Here is a 21619-nt window from a genome sequence, read left to right on the forward strand (position 1 = left end):
TTGGTCCTCAGCACCACATAAAAATAAATAAATGAAATAAAGGTATTGTGTTCATCTACAACCAAATAAATAAATAAATAAAAACTTGAAGATAGGGGTTATAGGAGGAGGAGGAGGTAAAGCATTTCATTGGTGTAAAGCATTTGGCCTAAAATGCACAAGGCCCTAGGTTTGATTCCCAGCATTCCAAGACAAAAATCAAAACAACCCCCCCACACACAAAAAAAAATAAGGAAGAGTTGGTTCCAATCCATACTCCCAGACACTGATTTAATTGGTCTGTATTTAAATCTTTAAAAGTTTCTGAAATTAATCCTGGTTAAATGCAGGCCAAGAAACTCTGAAGTTTTAAGTTCTCTTAGACTTTTGCTTATAGTTTGTTTCTAGTTGTTAGGGGTGTATAGTCTCAAGGTCTAGAAGCATTTTCTGTTTTTAAATTGTTAAAATAACTAAATGGCTCCAGTACCCTGGGTTCCCACATAAACAAACTGAAACCTAACTGTAGTCTTAACTAGACAGAAACCGTTTACTAACCTCTAACTAGGGACTTTCCACTGGCATAAGCCAAATAAAGCTTCTGCTCCATCTTAGCCAATCATATATTTTCTTTGCCTTGTATCTGTGCTTATCTTAGAAAAGGCATTCCCTGTGGCCTTCATTTTGAAGCTGCCTGCTTTTTTATTTTTTAGATGATTCTTAAAAAATTTAAGGTGCCAAAATTTATATTTTGAGAGCCTTTCAACTTTTTGTAATGTAGGTTAGGGTAGTGTTTCTTAACCAAAAACTACCAGTGTCATCTTTTGAAGTGCAGACAACAGCCCTACTGAATCATGTTTTGAGGAATCTGCATTTCTTATTTTTTAGAAAGGGAGCATTATTCGTATGCTCATGAAAATCTGAAAACTTCCCTTTTACACAAAAAGTACTTAATAAATGTTTGGACAGTTAAACTGAGTTAAATTTTGTTCCCCAAGATAAATTATAGTAAATGTTTTGAATACAAGGATCTTGTCCTTATTCCTTTCTCTTTAAAAAGGACTGCTCAAAGACTGGGTCTTAACTCTTTGGTATGCCCAGTAGAGCTTAGTGCTTTTATGTTGGCAAAATCTTAATAACTATTAAGTTGAATTCCTTATTATCTCCTACTTATCATTTTCTTACAAATTTAAAGCTCAGCAAATTTTAGAATATATGGTTATGAATATTGAGGGCATTTGAGGCAAGATGGCACTGGAGGGTGACTTCACTCAAATTTTTCTTAAAATATGAGTTTTGGAAAATCCATTTCTTTTGTTTTACGGTAGAGGAAACAGTGACCCAGATTGCTTGAGTGTCTTGTATAAAGTGACAAAATTACTTACAGAGCCAATGCTAGATTCCTATTCAATGCTCTTTATTTCATGAGTTGTCTTCTATATGAAGCAGCAGTTTTGGGATGAAGGAGATTTTCTCATTAAGTACAAGAAGAAGAAGAATCTGTGCAGAACAAGAAGCATCTTGTTTTTTGTAATCAGGACGTCTGTCTTTACTTACAGCATTTCCTTTTGGAAATAGATTATTGAAATACTGAAGATCTTTACCAAGTGAAATAAAATCCTTAACTGGGTGGGTATAAGATTTAAGACTCACTTGGGATAACAGTTGTGTTGTTTTTAGTAGAACTTTGCTTCTGTGCTGACATTTCCATGTCTATTTATAGCAGTGATCTCTTTGGAATTTGCCTTCTGATTTTGTTTGCTATTTTATGTTACTTCACATTAACTGATGGCCTCACTTCATTTTAAAAAATCTATTTGAAGGAATATGAACTTGAGAGGAAAAAGGAATTAAATGTTTTAGAAGCATCTGAAATTAGAGTTTTCCTGTAGTTTATCATCATCATTTATGCTACATTATCTAATTGTAGCAACTAAGGATATAACACTAATTTTTCAAGATAAAATTTATTAAAAATAAATTTTAGAAGTATATGAAGCTTAAAATAAACGTTTTTCCCAGACAACTATTATTTTTTCATTTCTTCTAAACTCTGATCCTTAAGTATGTGCTTAGAAAAAGATCAAGAGATTTAAATTGGAGCTGAACTCTGAAGGGCAAGAGGATTCTTATTCAACTGAGAATTAACATAAAGCTTGCTTATTAGTGTATTAATTTATTCAATCCAATAAAAATACTGGCGATCCAGAAGTGAACACAATAAGCAAGTATTCCATCTTTCTGGCACATATTCTAATTGAGTGAATATTGAATGAAATCATGAATCACTTTGCAGATTATTTATTTGCTTTTAGGCATTTATTAAGCAGTGGATTGAAAAGTTGAAGTAGGAAAAGTTTAATGACCAGGTGGATCATTCATTAAACATTTATTCCCTAATGTAAGTTAAATTATTTGAAAAAATATCTCATGTATGCTAATCAATGTCATTCTGATTGTCATTTTGATGTTTGTAACCCTGAGAAAAGGCCTCAGATTGCTATCTATGTCACATCTGGGTACCTTCATCTTAGGTCAGTGCTACTAAGTTCCAGTGACAGTACCGGCCTTAATCTTTTTGCACACTAAAGTTCTAGTTTTTGTTTATTGTCCTTCACTCTAGAGTGGAAACTCTAGTGTACCTTGTGTATTTTAGTACTACTATATCAGAAAATCAAGTATGCCATATGGTAAATGTTAGTAAAAGGTACATTAATCTTTGACCACTCAAAATACTCCCTATTCATGTCTACCTGCATCTAACCTTCATCCAGACTTTTCAAACAATAAAAATCTGATATTCTCTTTTCAGGAAGACCTGTCAGTTTAGCTTGTCTACTAGTGTACTCCATTTGTTTCTCTACTCCTTTTTCAGCGTCTTACTTCCTGGCCTTAACTTTTTATCATTCACTTTGCTAATTCTCAACTCATACTCACCTCTCTTAATATGTCCACTCTTAATTTGCGGCCATTAAACAGTTTCAGATAGACTTGGAGTCAGATAAACTTCAGTTCACCATTTGTTACTTAAGTGACCTTGCAAAGGTATTAACCTTTTTTTTTTAGTTTGTTTGCTTTTCAGTTACCTGAGCATTGTTATTAAATGAAATGGTTACATCCAGATATTTTTGACTCCAAGTAATGAAAACTCTTAAGTTGCTTAAGTAATAATAGAAAGTACAGGAGTGACCCTAAAGCTGATTGAGTTAGCAACTCAACAGTTTTATGACGTATCCATATTTTTTTTTTCATCTTTGTCCTCTGCCATCCTCAGCTTACTTGCTTAGCTTTCCCAATCTCTACTGAAGCATTGCCATAGTTCCAGGTACTATACAGTCATAACTGTTAAATGGAAGAAAAAAGTTTCTTCTACCAGTATACATTCCCCTTATCCTAGCCCTGACTACCAGCCAGATTATCCCTGTCTTGACTAGAACTGAGTCACAGGTTTTATGCTTGCAAGTGTCATACTGGCTTTTGAATAATTTAGAACTGAGTCACACAGGTTTGTGCTTGCAAGGATCATACTTGCTTTTGAATAATTAAGACTCACCTCCTGGGATGAATGAGAAACCCCACTTTGCTAGTAATAGTTATTACTACTACTACGTTTATGAATCCTTGGATCCAATCCTTGAACTTCTAAACAAAACAAAACAAAATAACCCTTCATTCATTCTAGTACTTTCTTTAAGTGTCATGGTTTTAGTTTTACCTCTATTCCTCTTATTTGTTTCCTTCTGTCTGGACTATTTCTTGATTACCAGACTCTTTTCCAACTGCATACTAGACATTTTCATGCATTTTGAACTTAGTATTTCCTATACTGAACTCCCCAACTTCCCTGCGTTCTCCTCTAATTCAGTAAATAGCTGAAGCTGAAAAACCTTGGTGTCATTATTATTTCTCACACATCCCACATCTGATTCATCAGGAAATCCTATTGACTATCTTTAAAGTATATGCAGAAGTTGACCACTTCTCACGACATCCTCTGCTATATCATGTTCCAAACCATCTGAATTATTACAGTGCATTCTTTTTTAATATTCATTTTTTAGGTATAGATGGACACAATGCCTTTATTTCATTTACTTATTTTTATGTGGTGTTGAGGATCAAACCCAGGACCTTGCCTGTGCTAGGTGAGCGCTCTACCCCTGAGCTACAACCCCAGCCCCTACAGTGCATTCTTATGGTCTTCTGCTCTTCCTACTAACCATTCCCATTCTTTTTTTATTTTTTGTTTTAACCTTTATTTTATTTATTTTTATGTAGTGCTGAGACTCGAACCCAGGGCCCCACACATGCTAGACAAGCTCTCTACCGCTAAGCCACAACCTCAGACCATCTTTCCCATTCTGTTTTTTTTTTAATATTTATTTTTTAGTTGTAGCTGGACACAATATCTTTATTTTATTTTTATGTGGTGCTGAGGATCTAACCCAGGGCCTCGCACGTGCTAGGTGAATGCTCTACCACTGAGCCACAATCCCAACCCCACTCATTCTGTTGTTAACATAGACTCCAAAGTGATCCTGTCATTCCCGCTGTCCCCCCACCCAGTATCAGAAATTGAACCCAGGAATGCTTATCCACTGAGTCATATCCCCAGCCCTTTTTGGTGTTTTTGTTTGTTTGTTTGAGACAGAGTCTAACTAAATTGCTTAGGGCCTCACTAATTTTCTAATGCTGTCTTTGAACTTGTGACCCTGCTGCCTAGCTTCAGCCTCTGGAGTCACTGGATTACAAGTATGTACTGCCATGCCTCACAAACCATCATTATTCTTATCAAGCATTCTACTTTATTCTCAACTTCTTAGAAATAGGTGGCTTTTTAAAAAAAATTTTTTTGTAAAGGGTCACAATACCTTTATTTATTTTTATGTGGTGCTGAGTATTGAACCCAGTGTGAGGCAGGCACTCTACCACTGAGATACAGCCACAGCCCCAGAAATAGAAGCCTTTTAAAAACATTTTTAAGAGAAAATTTATAGCATTTATGAACTTGGTCTTTCTAATCCTTTTGCCTTCAAACTTACAAATTTGTCTTTATTTCCTTTTGCTCTCAGACCCAACTTCTAATTTTGTGCAGATCTCACCTACTCATACTTAACAAGTCTTCTCTGAGATATTACCTGATTACTTATTTTCCTAATGTATCTAAAATATTTTTATATATCTCATCTTTTTTTAATCATTTACTTCCTCTCTTGACCATCATAAAACCTCTTTTATCCCCTTGTTATTATAATTCTTTATTCTTTCCTTAGGACAACTTTTTTGAAATACTAAATTTATTATTTCATTTTCTTTGTACTGTTCAGTTCACTGCTATCTCATTTTTCTTTTATTGCTTACAATTCCATCTACCTTAAAATTATTGTAAAAGAGTAAATGAATTTATATGTGTATTTTTAGAATACTTTTAGAATAATTTTTGCGTAGTTGTATGATTAGCTACTACTACTGAAACCAAAATCATTCTAACCTCCAAGAATAACTTTCATATCACCCTTGACTTCCCTATGTTCTTCATAAAATGCTTTCCTCCCTTTGGTTTTTGGGACACTAGTAGTATCAGGGTGTTTTCAATTGCAAGTAATAGAATCTTTTAACAAAAAGTCCAGTGATAGGCAGCTCATTTAGAGATGCAACAACACTATAAGAGAACCTAACTTTTTGCTGTATATTCTGCCATAATTACTGTGTCACAGATACCTACTTTCAGGGTTATAAGATAGCAAGCATTGTATTTTCATCATTCAAAACCTGGAAGGTAATGCTGGGGTTTCTGCTAGGATTTTTCTTTCAGGGAGGAAAATCTCCCCCACAGTTCCCCAGATCATTTCTCTTACATCTTACTGGGCACCAGTTACTGGCAAAAGAAAATGTGATTACTATGATTGACTTCAACCAACATGAACCAATTCCCAGAGACTGGAGAAAACTTCTACCTTCCTTGAGTCACTTACTTTATTCCTGGAAGAAATTAGATAGCTGTTAGCCAGAAAGAAGATATGAATGGCTGATTCACCTGGTTAATCTCTAATGATTCCTTAGTTTTTTCATGTTTTCGCTTTACTGATGTGATCTATACATACTGGTCTTCTCGTTCTGTCTTTGATTCTTTCCAAAAGTCATTTCTTTTCACACTTAAAAATATCACTCGTGATGATTCTTTCTATTTTTTTTTGTTTTTTATCTCTAGCTATTTCTTTCTAAGCTTCAGTTCAGAATATCTGTTTTGTGGACACCTTCATCCACATTTAATTTAAGTGAATATTCACTAAGTTTTGGGGAGTGAAAAATAAATCTTGCACTATACAGTTAGGCATTTTTGTTGGAGGAATTAGCTAGAGAAACAGGTTATTACAACACAGTAGTACTTAGAAAGGCAATCAAACAATAAAACTTTCCAAATAGAAGTAGCATAGATGAAGGGGCTGTTAATAGAGCCATAGGCCTGTTTATAATGGAACTTGTCTTTCCCTTCAAACATTGTCCTGTATTCTGCATTTTCATGAAAACATAGCTGTGCACAACTTTATTCACTCCAGAAACTGGTAATCTGAAATCCTTCCTTACCTATATAACCAGCCAATTGGCAAAATGTATAGATTCTACTTCTTATTTAAAATTTTTTGGTCTTTATATCATGGTCATTGTACTTTAGGTCTCAATTACTAATTTCTGATTTATTCACTCAGTGAAAGTTCATTGAGCAGCAGTATATTGTAAAGGTTTTATTCTGTTGGCTCTAGGAGGAAAAAGAGAGAGAAAGAATAAAACAAGATCTCTCAGGGAGGTTTCAACCCAGTGGATAAACCAGCATGGTGGCACAGTCCTATCATCCCAGCAACTCAAAAGGAGGATTGCAGAGACCAGCCTCAGCAATTTAACAAGAGTGTCTCAAAATAAAATAAAAAGGGTTGGGGGTATAGCTTGGTAATAGAGCAGAACACTTCTGGGTTCAATCCTCAATATTGCAAAACAAAACAAAATAAAAAACCCATAGTGAGTAAGGCATCAGTAAACCATTATTTAGAGTTTTTTTTTTTGTTGTTGTTTTTGTTTTTTTTGGTGGTAGTGATAGAATTGAGCTATAGGGTAAAAGTGGATCAGGGGAACCCAACCCACAGTACAACTAGAGTAACAGTACAACTAGAGTAACAAAGCAGAAATAAACTAGGTGAAGAGTTTCTGGAGTGGGGAAGAGGGGATACACCTACATACACACAACCTGTTTGCTTTATCTATAACAAATGTCACTTCAAAGGCACAGCCCTTGGTGCCTGTGAACTTAATGTTGCTCAGAAATAATTTTTAAAAACTTATAATTTAGAAGATTCTTAATTATGGCACATCATTATATAGTTGATCATCATTTCTTGCCAATTCTGTATTTACAAATTTACCTAATAAACAAAATGTATTTTTATCCCCAAATCAATACTGAAGGTGTTCTGAGGTCATTTCCAGATATGTGGGTACAAGAGTAGCAATTTGAGCCTTATGAATCAGCTAAGGTTGAATGAGTTAGCACTGTGCATTCTTGTTTCGGCTCTTGTACTGTAAATGAGTCTCTTTTTCTGTAGTCTATTTAGTGAAATCTTTTTTTTTTTACATCTTTCTGCTTTTTTGGTGATATCGCTATTTAAAATGGCTCCCAACCACAGTGTTGAGGTGCTGTCTAATATTCCTAAGTGCAAGAAGCCTATATTTTGTGAATCCAGATGTTGTGGCCCAGAATTGTAATCTCAACAAGTCAGGAGGCCGAGGCAGAATTGCAAGTTTGAGGTCAGCCTGAACAAGTTAGTGAGATCCTGTCTCAAAATAACAAAAAAGCCTGGAGTTGTAGCTCTGTGGCGGAAAGCTTGCCTACTTGTGCAGGGACCTGGGTTCAATTCCCAGTACTGCCTCCTATAGTCTGATGTGCCTTATGGATATTTATGTTAAATAAGCTTGTTTAGGCTCATGACTTACAGTGCTGTTGGCTATGAGTTAATGTCAATAAATTAACAATATATATTGAATAAGGTATTTTAAAATAGTATTACTGGTTGGTAGAAGAAAATGTGATCAATCTGTCAGGAATCTAACTGTATTTCCTTAGGGATAATGATTCAGAATTTGCTAATTCAGCATCCCCTGCAATTTTATCAAATGTAAGTATGGCAGATAATGTGAATCGACTGCTTTCAGGGTAAATGTGACTTTTGGGAAATGGCCAAAGTCATTTATGGCCAGGACTGAGGAGTTTGATGGGAATGGTTAAATTAAGCAAAACAGTATGAATATTAAGTAGTGTTTCTCAGAGTTTTGTTTTCTACCAAGGATTGAACACAGGGGTGTGTAACCACTCAGTTACATCCCCAGCTCTTTTTATTTATCTGGAGACAGAGTGTCCCTAAGTTACTTAGATCCTTGCTAAATTGCTAAGGCTGGCCTTGAATTTTCAGTCCACCTGCCTTACCCTCCCAAGTCTCTGGGATTACAGACATGTGCCACCATACCCAGCTTTCTCAGTTTTTTTTGTAACATATGTACTGTCTTTTGATAAACATCTTATCTGATACCTCAAATATTCTAATATAGTCTCCTTAGCAGACATGTCTAGTTAAGAATTAGGGTGCTGGGGTTGTGGCTCAGTGGTAGAGTGCTCATCTAGCACACGTGAGGCACTGGGTTCCATCCTCACCACCACATGGAATAAATATGACTAAAAGTATTGTGTCCATCTACAACTTAAAAAAAAAAAGAATTAGTCTACAAATTTTATTTCATCATTGACCTAGCAAGAAGACTTTGACCTTTCATTTTCTGAATTCTTATAGTGAAAACCAGAGTTTTAGAAAAATTTGCCAGATTCAATAAAATTTTATTGTATTTAATGCTTTTTTTTAGACTACCCTATTCTTCCATCAAGAATAGTTTATATAAAGCAGGAGTCAGCAAACATGGCCTGTTAAGGGCCAGACAGTATGTGTTTTAGGCTTTGTGGGCCATACAGTCTCTGCTTCAACTATTTTAACACTACCACTATATAGCAAAAGCATCAACAGACAGTAGTAGTTTTTGATATATTTAATTTAAACCTCTTGAGAGCAAGGGACTATGTCTCATACTATTTTATCCTTCCTGGCACAAGCAACAGTTTAACATAATTGGGTCTTGATAAGGTTTGCCTTGATATGCTGATTTAGTACAGATAACAAAAAGACTTTTTTTAAGTATTAAAAACTCAAATATTAAACTCATCCACTTAACATTACTTTAAAAACCCTAATTTTTAAATCTATAAATATCCTACTCTAGGCAGTAGTAGTAATTTGAGCTCATTGTAATTTGAATTAGGCAGTCAGTAACCTGCTTTTATAGTAGTTGATAAATATTATAGAACATGTTGGCTTATTTTTATAAATGTTCTAATAGTTATTTTTGGTAACTGTCAATAAAGTCTTTGAATCGTTAAGGGTCATAATAGGAGTGGTTTCATTATGTCTTCAGGATGTAACATAAAGATAATTCACAGTTAAAATTCAATACTAATTTAAGTTAAAAGAAATCATTTTACAGTTGTAAACGATTGAAGACTTAAACTTGTTAGATAATCAGTTTGTTACTATCTTAGCTAAGAGCTTAACAGTTCAGTGAAATAGCAGCATATTTTCTTCCCCTGCCTCACCTCTTGTGCTACAGACATTTTTCTCCCTTTTTCTCTGTACTATTTATCTTAGGAGCTGCTGGTTTCACTTTGACCACATACTACTTTCTTCTGACCATCCAGTTAAGATGCCTTCTCTATCCATGTATGACAAATTCAAAAAAGGAAAGTGAAAATCACATAAAGTTCTAGTGTTGCTTTAATTGGAACATTATGAAAGTATTTGTCAACTGAACCTATATAAATAGAACCATTCCTATTAGTTTACTTTAAATATAAATCTTCATTTTTTGTGTAAAAGGAAAAATAAAATACTATAAGTAAAAATGCAAGTGAGAATTATATATATGAGATAAATTCATAGGCTAAGATTTCTGAAAAATTGGTTCATTAGAATGGTGATTAGAAAAAAATCTGTATATCTTTACTTTGTATACAGTAGCCATTAGTCACATGAGGTTGTGAAGCTTCTTAAATGTACTATTCAAATTGAAATGTTGTATAAATGTAAAACAACCTTCTTGATTCAAAGATTTAGTCCCCAAAGAGGCATGTAAAATTGTCTCACTGAAAATTTGTATATTACATGTTCTTGGATTTACTGGGTTAAATAAAATATATTATGAAAATTAATGTCACAATTTTTTTTTACTTTTAATCTAGTGAAGCTATAATTTCTTTTGACTTCTAATTCACTGTTAAAAATTAGTGTAAAGAAAACATTTTAAGTGTTTTTCAAAATGGTAGGAAACTTTATTAGCTGACCTGTATTTACTGGCTCTCTTATAAACTTGTCTGTGACTTATTAGGATACACTTAAATGTATTTAATAATAATTTTAATGTCACAGAATAAATCAGAGCTATACTCCAAAAAAGGAAATATATATATTTTAAGTATAAAATATTTCTGACCCCGGAGTATCTACAGATAACTAGTAGTTTTAATAAAATTCTTAAAGCAATATTACTTTTACCTTAGTTTTTAAAAGCATATACTTTTAAAAATATATATTTATTTGTTTATGTATCTTTAGTTTTAGGTGGACACATTATTTTGTTTTTATGTGGTGCTGAGGACGGAACCCAGGGCCTCATACATGCTAGGCAAGCACTCTCCCACTGAGCCACAACCCCAGCCCAAAACGCATATACTTTTAAATTTTTAAATTTTCATTTTAGTTATTTGTTTTTGAAGACCATTAAATCAGTAATGTATAAAAAGTGTGTATATTATAATGCTTTGTGTAGGGAAAGTATTATAAAATAAACAATAAGACAGTATTGAAGTTGGAAAACTGGGCTGGTAATGTAGCACTTCAGTGTAGAACACTTGCCTAGCACATGCAAAGCTTGAATTCAATCCCCAATACTGAAAAAGAAAAGAAAATTAAAGTACTGAGAAATTTAGGTTAGTTTGACATCTTTTATTCATGCTTTTAGAAAACTTAAAAATATTAATGAAATTTTAAGATCCTTTCACTTTACTAAGAAAACCAAAGAAGTAATTTCACTGGATTCAAAATAGATTGTGGTTTCAGTTTTTAAAGACCAAACCATTGAATTAGCACTTTTCTATTTTTATTTTATTTTTTGCAGTACTAGGAATGGAACCCAGGGCCTCTTGCATGGTAGGTAGGCAAATACTCTACAGCTATGTCCCCAGTTCTTGAAGTAACAAGAGCTACTTTTTTTTTTTTTTTTTTTTTTTTGAAGAATATGAACAAGCAGTCATCAAACAAAATGACTTTCAAAACTCAACATTTGGCCATAACTTTTTCTGTCAACTTCCTAAGGCAAGCCTCCCTAAACTTCTTTTAACTGGACTAGTTTTTTTGCTATATGGAATACATTTTATGATTTTTTTTACCTGTGGACTTTTGTGTTCTTGGTACAAATTGCAAACTCCCTCCTGCTTCCTTTCTTTTAAAATCTAGCAATCTTTCAAGATCTTCCTCATCTTTTTTGTGCTATGGCTGCTTGAACCCAGGGCCTTATACATGCTAAGCACATGTTCTATCACTAAGCTATACCTGCAGCCCTTATATTTTTCTTTTCTGAAGCTTTTCACATCTTCACCATTCCAGCCAAGATGAGCATGATAATCAACATTTGTACAATATTTCACTTTTTCATAAAGCCCTGTCATAATATTTTCTCAGTCTTTATGTCAGTCCAGTGAGGTAGATGGTGTTAGCTATTTATAGAGGAGAGAATTGAGACTCAAGAGAAATACATGACTTCTATAACTCATATGGGTAACTACATACCAAAGCTAAGCGTACTGAACCAAATCCTTATTCCAAGTTTTATGCTTTTTCCTCTATGCTGTGATTGTCTCCCAACACCCATGATAGTTAAATAGCATTTATTTGTTCACTTTATTGAATTTTATTGTTAGCTATAAGCTTGAAAAGATGTTTAGATCTTTTTTAAAAAAATATTTTTAGTTGTAGGTGGACATAATATCTTTATTTAATTTTTATGTGGTGCTGAGGTTTGAACCCAGTGCCTCATGTGTGCTAGGCAAGCACTCTACCACTGAGCTACAACCCCAGCCCCCAATGTTTAGATCTTTTGATGCCTATAGAGAATAAATGGAAAAGGAGAGATGAATACATTTCTTCTTGATACAGTCATGCATTGTTTAGTGATGGAGATATCTTCTGAGAAATTATATTTCGGTGATTTTCATCATTGTATGAATGTCAATGAATGTATTTCCATAAACTAAGATGGCTGTGATATAACTAAATGATTTATAATCTTAAAGGACTACTGTCACATATGCGGTTCAGTCCATTGTTGACTGAATTATCTCTCTCTTTTTTTTTTGTATCCAGGAACTCAGGGCTACTCGACTACTGAGCCACATCCCCAGCCCTATTTTGTATTTTATTTAGAGATGTGGTCTCACTGAGTTGCTTAGCACCTTGCATTTATTTCTGAGGCTGGCTTTGAACTTGTGATCCTCCTTTCTCAGTCTCCCCAGCCTCTGGGATTACAAGTATGCACCACCACACCCTGCTGAAGTATCATTTTTGTTTGGTTTGGTACTGGGGATTGAATTTCTCTATCCCCCACCCCCAAAATTTGTGATTACAACCAGGGCAAATTTTATAGTTATTTTAATTATTGTGCTCAAAGTCAAGCTTTTCCATAGGAATGAGAATTTAGAGTTCAAGTTCCAAACTTACATCAAGTATTTGCTCTACAGAAATCCTTGACAGTGATGCCTCTTTGTGCTTAAAGTCTCTTAAGGAAAGTATAACTTGTAGAAGACAGTAATTATTAGATGAACTGTAATTTTATTTTAGGTAATTATTTAGATATCTGAAAAACAAGCCGTAGATTTGAATAAATGCAACCTCATACTCCTTAATCTTGAGGGAATATTAGAACAATGTCTATTATTGAGGTATTATTAGAACAATGGAAGTGTTTTATAAACTATAAAGTATTATATAAATGGTATCATGGGGAAGGCTAGAATTTCTTTTTTTGACACTGTGAGACTAAAATTCTGAAATAGAGGTCTGAAAAAGGCACTGGACAGTGACATGATCTTGCAGGATGTCTGAGTACTTTGAGGGTGAATCTGGTATTCACTTTAATGCTTTATGGCAAGTTAAACTTCCTGAGTGAAAGGAGACTATTTTTGGTATTGGGGATTGAATCCAGGGGTGCTTAACCACTGTGCTACATTCTGTAGCCCCTTTCATTTTTTATTTTGAGACAGGGTCTTGCCAAGTTGCTTAGGGCTTCACTAAGTTGATGAGGCTGCCTTTGAACTTGCATTCTTCCTGCCTCAGCTCCCCAAACTGCTACCACTACCTTATTTTTACTTTTTAAATTCTTTTTATTTTTTTGTAGTTGTAGATGGACAGAATGCCTTTATTTTATTTATTTTTATGTGGTACTAAGGATCGAACCCTGTGCCTCACACATGCTAGGCAAGCACTCTACCACTGAGCTACATCCCCAGCCCTTATTTTTACTTTTAAAAACACATTTATTGAATAAACTTTGATCTTATCTCTTCTCCATTTTCCCTAAAGGCTGTTACTGCTGTTTCCTTTGTAGACTCTTCCTATTTCTGTCATGATAATTATTTTCAAAGATACTTATTCCTTCCCTATAAAAAAATTCCCACAATTTATCTCATAAATACTTGAATGGCCAAAATTTAATCTAACGGGACTATGTAATGGTTTTTCAACACAGTGGTAGACAAAACAGCTTAGTCTGAAAAAGTGAGTGCAAGAATAGATGTCTCCAATGTACTATTTAATAATCACATTGATCCACTACCCCCATTTTATCTATTTTCAGTAACTATATTTATATATATAATTTTTTTTATCTTTTAACTATTTTACATGGATATATAATTATTTTTGTCTTTGAACTTTTTTATCTGGATACATAATTATTTTTATCTTTGAATTGTTTCCTATGGATAAAATTCCAGGTGTGATGTTTATGGAGCATCTAAATATCATATTTAATGGCTTCTTAATGACTGTTGCCAAATGTTTGAAAGAATTATTTATAAAAATTTACAAAGCTGTGAGTATGCAGGTACCTGCTCATTTTACCAAAACCTAGCCAGACTGTTTTATTTTATTTTATTTTGTGGTCTTAAAACATGATTATATCTGCTTCCTTGTTAACTTGAAATACCCAAATGACTGAATCAGATAAGTTTTTTTCTTAATCCCAGCATTATCTAATAGAACAATTTCATGTTTTTTATAGACAATAATGTCAGTGCTCCTTTGGTAATGAATATTTAAAGAAATTTCATTGGAAATTTTTATTTTTTTTATCTGCTTTAGATACTGAACCATGTACTGAATTCCAACCTGAAAGCGTGCTTTTTAAAAATAGAAATCTTTCAGTGACTTTCAATATTAGTATTTTTCCCTAAATATTCTGGATTTAAAAGGTATCTTTTGCCATTAATTATTCCTTGATAAGAATAAAAACCTTGCTAACTACCTGACAGATCTTTGTAACCTGTACTGTTAAATAAATGTTAGAAATGTCTAATGCCACGGTGTTTTTAGAGAGTTTTGAGAAACCAGAAATCATAGCTGTTACAATGTACAAAGATGAGCCATTCAGAAAGAAGTGCTGAGTCATCATTGTTGGCCTATACTGTGTGTGTGTGTATAAAATTACCATTTCTTCAAAGATTAACACATGGTTATCTCCTTTTTGTTGTTATTTTTGTTGGTGGTACTGGGGATTGAACCCAGGGACATTCTACCACAGAGCTATATATCCCCAGCTCTTTTTTAAAATTTTGAGACAGGGCTGGCTGGTCTGGAAGTTGTGAACCTCCTACCTCAGCCTCCCAAGTAGCTGGGATTATAGGTGTGTGTGCCACCACACCTGACCTTTTCATTATATTCTAAACATATATGTCTATTTTCTAGTAAAGTGTTTTGTTTTGTTTTGTTTTGGGGTGTGTGTGTGTGTGTGTGTGTGTGTGTGTTACTAGGATTGAACCCAGGAACTGGCACATGCTAGGACAGCACTCTGAGGTATACCTCAGACCTCATAGTTTTTTTCCCCCATGTTTATAGACACTGACTATGAACTGGATACAATTCTTTTGAAATTTTCTTATTAATCTATTTTTTTCAATATTCTATTAGAAATGGGGGGGATCAGTTATAGAGTACTTGCCTAATATGTGAAGCCTAGGGTTTGATCCCCAAGCACCACAGAAACCAAACCAAACCACCCACCAGTGCTCCCACCAAAAAAAGAAAAAAGAAATGGGAAAATTTTTTAAAAGATGAGAAAACCATACAGATAAAAGATGTTATATACATGAAAATGTCTCAAAATATTAAAAAATATGAGAAAACAGGCATCAGAGGATATATAAATATGAATGTTGTTATTTAAACGTTGTTAATAAAAAACAAAAATTATAGAAAATAACCATCAATACTCATAGAAGAAAGGAATAGGAGTATAGACTAACATTTAACAGAATTACCTAAACTGGTATGATGGAGAGATTTTTTTTTTCTCTGTGTTTTCCAAAATCTTTGTCAATGAGTATGTATTTCTAATTAGGGGAAATGTATTTGAAAAGGAAAACATATTTCCAGCCCTTTTATTTTTATTTTTATTTTTTTTTTAAATATTTATTTATTTATTTATTTTTAGTTTTCGGCAGACACAACATCTTTGTTTGTATGTGGTGCTGAGGATCGAACCCGGGCCGCACGCATGCCAGGCGAGCGCGCTACCGCTTGAGCCACATCCCCAGCCCCAGCCAGCCCTTTTAAATAGCATATCTAGATTTTAGTTTGATCTTAATAAGGAATATGAGTATGTATTATCTGTAACCTGATACTTTTTTCCTAACTTTCCTGCATTACAAAAATTCTTTAGTGACCCCAGGAGTGGGGATGTGGGGGTGAGTCTAATGCTGTTTTAGTTTAAATTAATAGTAAATTCAGGTATTAAGTTTTTACAAAAAATACTGGTTTCCTAGAGCTGTTAACTCTTGTATACTACAAAAAATCAAAAAGCTAGTTCAGATCATTTAAGTCTTCATTTTAAAATACTGCTTTTTAACTTTATGATAGTCTTTTTACAATGTAAAATTGATATACTAATTTGAGTTTCTGATTGATAAACCCCAGGAATTTTTTTAAATGAAGCAAATTATTTGAAAAATTTTTAAAAACCTATATTTTAGTATTGTATGTTTTACAATTAAATGACTTAAAATTAAAATACCTAAAATAAGTTCAAGGCACTTGTATAAGTAACTTGATAACATGGAATGCTTAATGGCTGTAATTTTTTTTTGTGGCTTTTTCATCTAGAATGGAGTAAATAAATATGTGGTTATAACATTCCATGTTGAAATACTGGGTTTGTTAAATCTACTTAGCCTCTTAAATAGGAAATAAAAATGATAGAGCCAGAAGGAAAATGAATAGTTAATCACGGAGGAGGAGAAAACATAGCTCAGTACTTTGACTAGAGGCAGCTGGGAAAGTGACGTCCTGTAGCATTTGCTGTTCTAGAAAGTACAGAGACACGTAGTGAAAATGGGAGGATCCAGAAGGAGGCCGTCTCTTGTGTAGTGTATATTTATCTGTAAGTGAGCTGTTGGGAAGGAATTAAACACGGACGGAGACGCTGTCTGCTTGCTGCCTTAAGACAGCTAGCCAAATTGCTGATTTGCTTTAACTTTTAAAGTACCCAGCTTGGTTTATTTTTCTTAGAATCATATTGCTAAGACTGGGGACGCTGTTTTCTTTCACAAAGGGAAATCTAAGTTCATTTCAAGGCATTCGAAATGGGGAAAGACTATTATTGCATTTTGGGAATTGAAAAAGGAGCTTCCGATGAAGATATTAAAAAGGCTTACCGAAAACAAGCCCTCAAATTTCATCCAGACAAGAACAAATCTCCTCAAGCAGAGGAAAAATTTAAAGAGGTCGCAGAAGCTTATGAAGTGTTGAGTGATCCTAAAAAGAGAGAAATATATGATCAGTTTGGGGAAGAAGGTAAGTATTTTGTGTGTATCTTTTTGTTTCTTCATCTCTTTCCTTTCTTAGACTTGTGGTTATCATTAAATTAGATCCTCAGACATGTCAAAAATAAACAAGTAATAGATAAAAACAAGATTTCATCCCTGATTATATGAATGAGTATTGCATAGCTATGAATGAAATGTCCTTGTTTGCCTTTTATGGGGGATTTTAGCATTTTGTATTATACATACTCTACCATTAGACTTTTGTTGTTAACATTGTATATTTAAATAGAAACCTTAAATTCCCATACCCACCAATGAATTTTGTCAAAAGTCTTATGCAACCTGTTTTGTTTTCTGATGTATTTTCTGCCAGAATCAATAATGATTTAAAAAATTTTTAAGATTACATGTTCAAATTCTGGGTACTTTATCTTTTATTCACACAAACAAAAAGAAGATTTTTTTTTTTTTTTGCCTTTCTTAAAGCAAGGCTAGTTTAGACTGAACAAGACAAAGTCGTCTGTCTTAGAAGCAGAAGGCGCAGGCATTTAGCTTCTAGTTGTTTTTGGCATTTTGCCTGGAGAGGAAAGAATTTTCCTGATGTCATAAAATACCAGAACAAGTTTTTAGCTTAATTGTAAACAGTAATTGTGTGCCAAGAAAAATGAGATCCCAGAAATACAGTTTTTGACCTAAAATGGCCACCTAGTTAGAACAATTACTGATTTTCTTTTAGGTAACAATTCCTTCTGAAATTTTACTATCTAGGTGTAGAGGAAAGCATGACAACTTCCCTTTTCTCTCTATGCCATACTTTTGTTTCTTACATTGTGTGATCAGAAATTAATGAACACCATAAATAGGGATAATTTATGATTCTCCTTTTATCATTCTGGATTTTAAATCAGGTTTATCATATCTCTCTCTCTCTCTCTCTCTCTCTCTCTCTTTCTATATATATATATATATATATATATATATATATATATATATATATAAAAAACAATAAAGTAAAACTATTTTAAATTGCTAATTAACAACAACAACAAAAAAAAACCTTTTAATTCCTACAATTCCTGGTATATTTTCAAAATTTAAAATCGATATTTTATTATTAGTTTTTGTCTCAGAATGTTTTTTAAATTATTGTAGCTATGAAAACTTTTGTTATCCCTTTGCTTTCTGTATTGCATTTTAACATCAGATTTTGCTAATTAGAAATATATTCTTAAAATAGAGCCAAGCAGAGACTTATCATTTTGAATTAAACAAATTAAATGGAGACAAGCAGGGTGATTGTGTTTAAAGGGTTTTTACCTCTTGTCTTGTTTTTCATTTTCGTCTGTAAGTTGCCAAAATTGAAGTTTATGCTGATTGCTTTGATGTGGTGAGGATCTGCAATGTGAGGTCTTGTAAATATAAAGGGACAAAATAGTGCATATTCCCTATGGCCATACTACTCAAAATACCATGATTTGGTTCATTTCAAAAGCTAAGCAGGATTTTGAGATACTATCAGTAATCTACTACTCTTTTTGAAGGAGTTATTTTATAATTTTGTAAAGAAATCTGTGAACATGGAGTGGCACTGTAAATTCACATGAAAGAATAGATATTCACTGCTTTAAACCTAAGGTATTTGGCTGCATCTATCTCATTGATTGCTCAAGTTTATCTGTGACAAAGCCATAGGGATTCAGGTTTATTAAGGATATTTGTCTTCAGAATTTTCAAATCACCAAATGGTACAGTTTTCTTGGCTATATTACTACTTCTTTTTTTAAATATTGTTTTTTAGTTGTAGATGAACATAATACCTTTATTTTATTTATTTATATATTATTTATTTATTTTTATATGGTGCCGAGGCTTGAACCTAGTACCTCACACATACCAGGCAAGCACTGTACTACTGAGCCACAACCCCAGCCCTTGTATTACTTCTTAATAGTGCTTTTCTTGAGTAATTTGTTTTTTCCAAGTTTGATTTTTATTGATCATCATCAGTGAGTGAATTTTTAAAAACAAAATGAGGATCATCTATATGCCTTGAATCTTTTTGTTGTTGTTGTTTCTAATTCAGATAATTGGTATAAGCTATAGAAAGAAAGAGTGGGGAGAGAATATGTTTTTTTATAAACATTGAACTATTCACAAATGTTCCATAGTTATAGATTACTTGAAAATACAGTTAAATGAAGGTATTTGAATTATTTTTTTTAGAATTATTCTTCCTTCAAAGAGAAGTATCATATTTATTATTTGACCTTACTCAGAATATCTCATTAATTTAGGGGATGGGAATGTAGCTCAATGATGGATAGGTGCTGGGTTTGATCCTGAGCAGCTCATCCCCTTTAGATACACTGTGAAAGTGTGGGAAAACATTTTTTTCTTGGCTTTTTATTACTCTGTCTGGCCTGCAGGCCTGGTTTCATAGGTTTCTTTAGTAGTAACAAAATACTGAATTTTAGGACTATGGAGACACTATCAGTTTACTGGATATTCTTTTCCCCCACTTTTAATTATTATATTCTTGGAGCTGGTACAGTAGAAGTAAAGAATCATGAAATTTAGTTGTTACTAAATATATGTATTTAGGAATTAAGAGAATCATTGTGTTCTGAAAAATCTCTAATCTGTAACTTAAAATGCTTTAATTAAAAAAGAAAATGGACAGAGATAGAGATGTTTTAGCTAGGCAGGATGGCACAGGCCTGTAATATCCTCCCAGTAACTTGAGAGGTTGGGGCAAGAGGATTGCAAGGTGAGGCCAGCCTTAGCAACTTGGTAAGACCCTGTCTCAAAACAAAAAGGGCCTGGGATGTAGCTCAGTGGTAAGGTTCCCCTGGTTTCAACCCTCAGTATCCCACCCAAAAAAAGATATTTTAAACTTAACCTATTTATGACTCAACAGTTCTACTCTTAGGAATCTTAATCTATAAAGGAGAAACAAAAACATATTACACAAGACGTACCTAAAAGTCCATAGCACCATTATTTGTAACAGCGCTAAATAGAAAACATCAAAAGTAGCATCAATTAGTTAGTGAATAAAGAAAATGTTTGACCCAGCTATTCTTCTTCTGGGACTATACCCAAAGGACCTAGAAACAGCATATTACAAGGACATAACCACATCAATCTTTATAGCAGCACAATTCACAATAGCTAAACTGTGGAGCCAACCTAGATGTCCTTCAGGGGATGAATGGATAAAAAAAAATGTGGCATTTATACACAATGGAATATTACTCAGCAATAAAAAATAATAAGATCATGGCATTTGCAGGGAAATGGATGGCATTAGAGCAGATTATGCTAAGTGAAGTTAGCCAATCCCAAAAAAACAAATGCAGAATGTCTTCTCTGATATAAGGGGGGTGACTCAAAATGGGGTTGGGAGGGAAAGGGAGGAAGATCACCTCTAGATAGGGAATGGGGGTGAGGAAAGGAAGGGAGAAGGGGAATAGCATGGATGGTGAAAGGAGACTCTCATCATTATACAAAATACATGTATGAAGATGTGAATTTATAATCAGAGATATGACAAATGATTGTATAATGGTGTATTAAGAACTATAATGCAAAATAAATAAATTTTAAAAATAAAAAAGTAAATGTAAAAAAAAAAAGAAAATGTATATACATCAATGAGATACTATTTAGTAGTTAAAAGGACCATTTTACTGAAACATGCTACAATATGAATGAACCTCAAAAAGTGCCAACTGAAAGAAGCCATTATGAAAGATTACATAGTATATGATTCCATTTGTATGAAATATTTGGAAAAGGCAAATTCATAGAGAAAAAAGCAGATCTTCTTGCCTAGGGATGAAGGTAGGAATAGGGATTAGCTACAAATAGGAACTGGAGAACTCTTTGGAATTATGGAAATGTTCCATAAGTGGTTTGTTGATGGTACAAAACATATTTACAAAGAGTGAATTTTAGGGTATGTAATCAATTTTTAAAAAATAAATTTTCTCCGTAGTTAAATCCTTTGAAAGCAAAAAACAGAACCACAGAAATTTAGGACTGGAATTTGAACCACTCTCTCCCAAAAGTTTTAGGTGTAGTTCTGAATAGTCCAGTGAATGTTAACAGAGGTTTGCATTAAAAGATTAAAAAAAAAAAAAAAAAGATTTCTAATAACATCATTCTAGTGCTCTAGCATGTTTCTAATAACATCATTCTAATGCTCTAGCATGTCATTTTCTTTATGCCTTCCATATTTTGTTTATTGCTTACAGTTTACTCAATTTCCTTCAAGTACTAAAAAGTGATGTTTATATGATTAAATTTACATTTAGTTTATTAATCTTTATGCTAGCTTCTTCTCTTTAACTTATATGTTTAATCAATTGAATCTCTTTGGTATTTATCATTACATATTCTAAAATATGTAAGTCAATTGGATTTTTGTGAATTAAACTTTAAAGGATCTCATTATTCTAT

The 21619-nt window shown here is 33.3% G+C and overlaps 1 protein-coding gene across 2 annotated transcripts in view; it reads left to right on the forward strand.

Annotated features, from left to right (window-relative positions):
* The window catches only part of Dnajb4 (DnaJ heat shock protein family (Hsp40) member B4), a 41261-nt gene that overhangs the window by 7949 nt on the left and 11693 nt on the right, over positions 1–21619 (forward strand). The window contains exon 2 of one of the 2 annotated variants that reach the window (XM_071617969.1): positions 16945–17186. In XM_071617969.1, coding sequence (XP_071474070.1) covers positions 16976–17186 — 211 coding nt within the window. In that variant the 5' untranslated portion in view covers positions 16945–16975. Of the gene's footprint in view, positions 1–16380; positions 17187–21619 lie in introns of those variants that run through there. The other variant, XM_027935269.3, reaches the window with a different exon arrangement.

Source organism: Marmota flaviventris, chromosome 10 (assembly GCF_047511675.1).
Source record: "Marmota flaviventris isolate mMarFla1 chromosome 10, mMarFla1.hap1, whole genome shotgun sequence".
In the NCBI taxonomy this organism is placed as follows: Eukaryota; Metazoa; Chordata; class Mammalia; order Rodentia; family Sciuridae; genus Marmota; species Marmota flaviventris.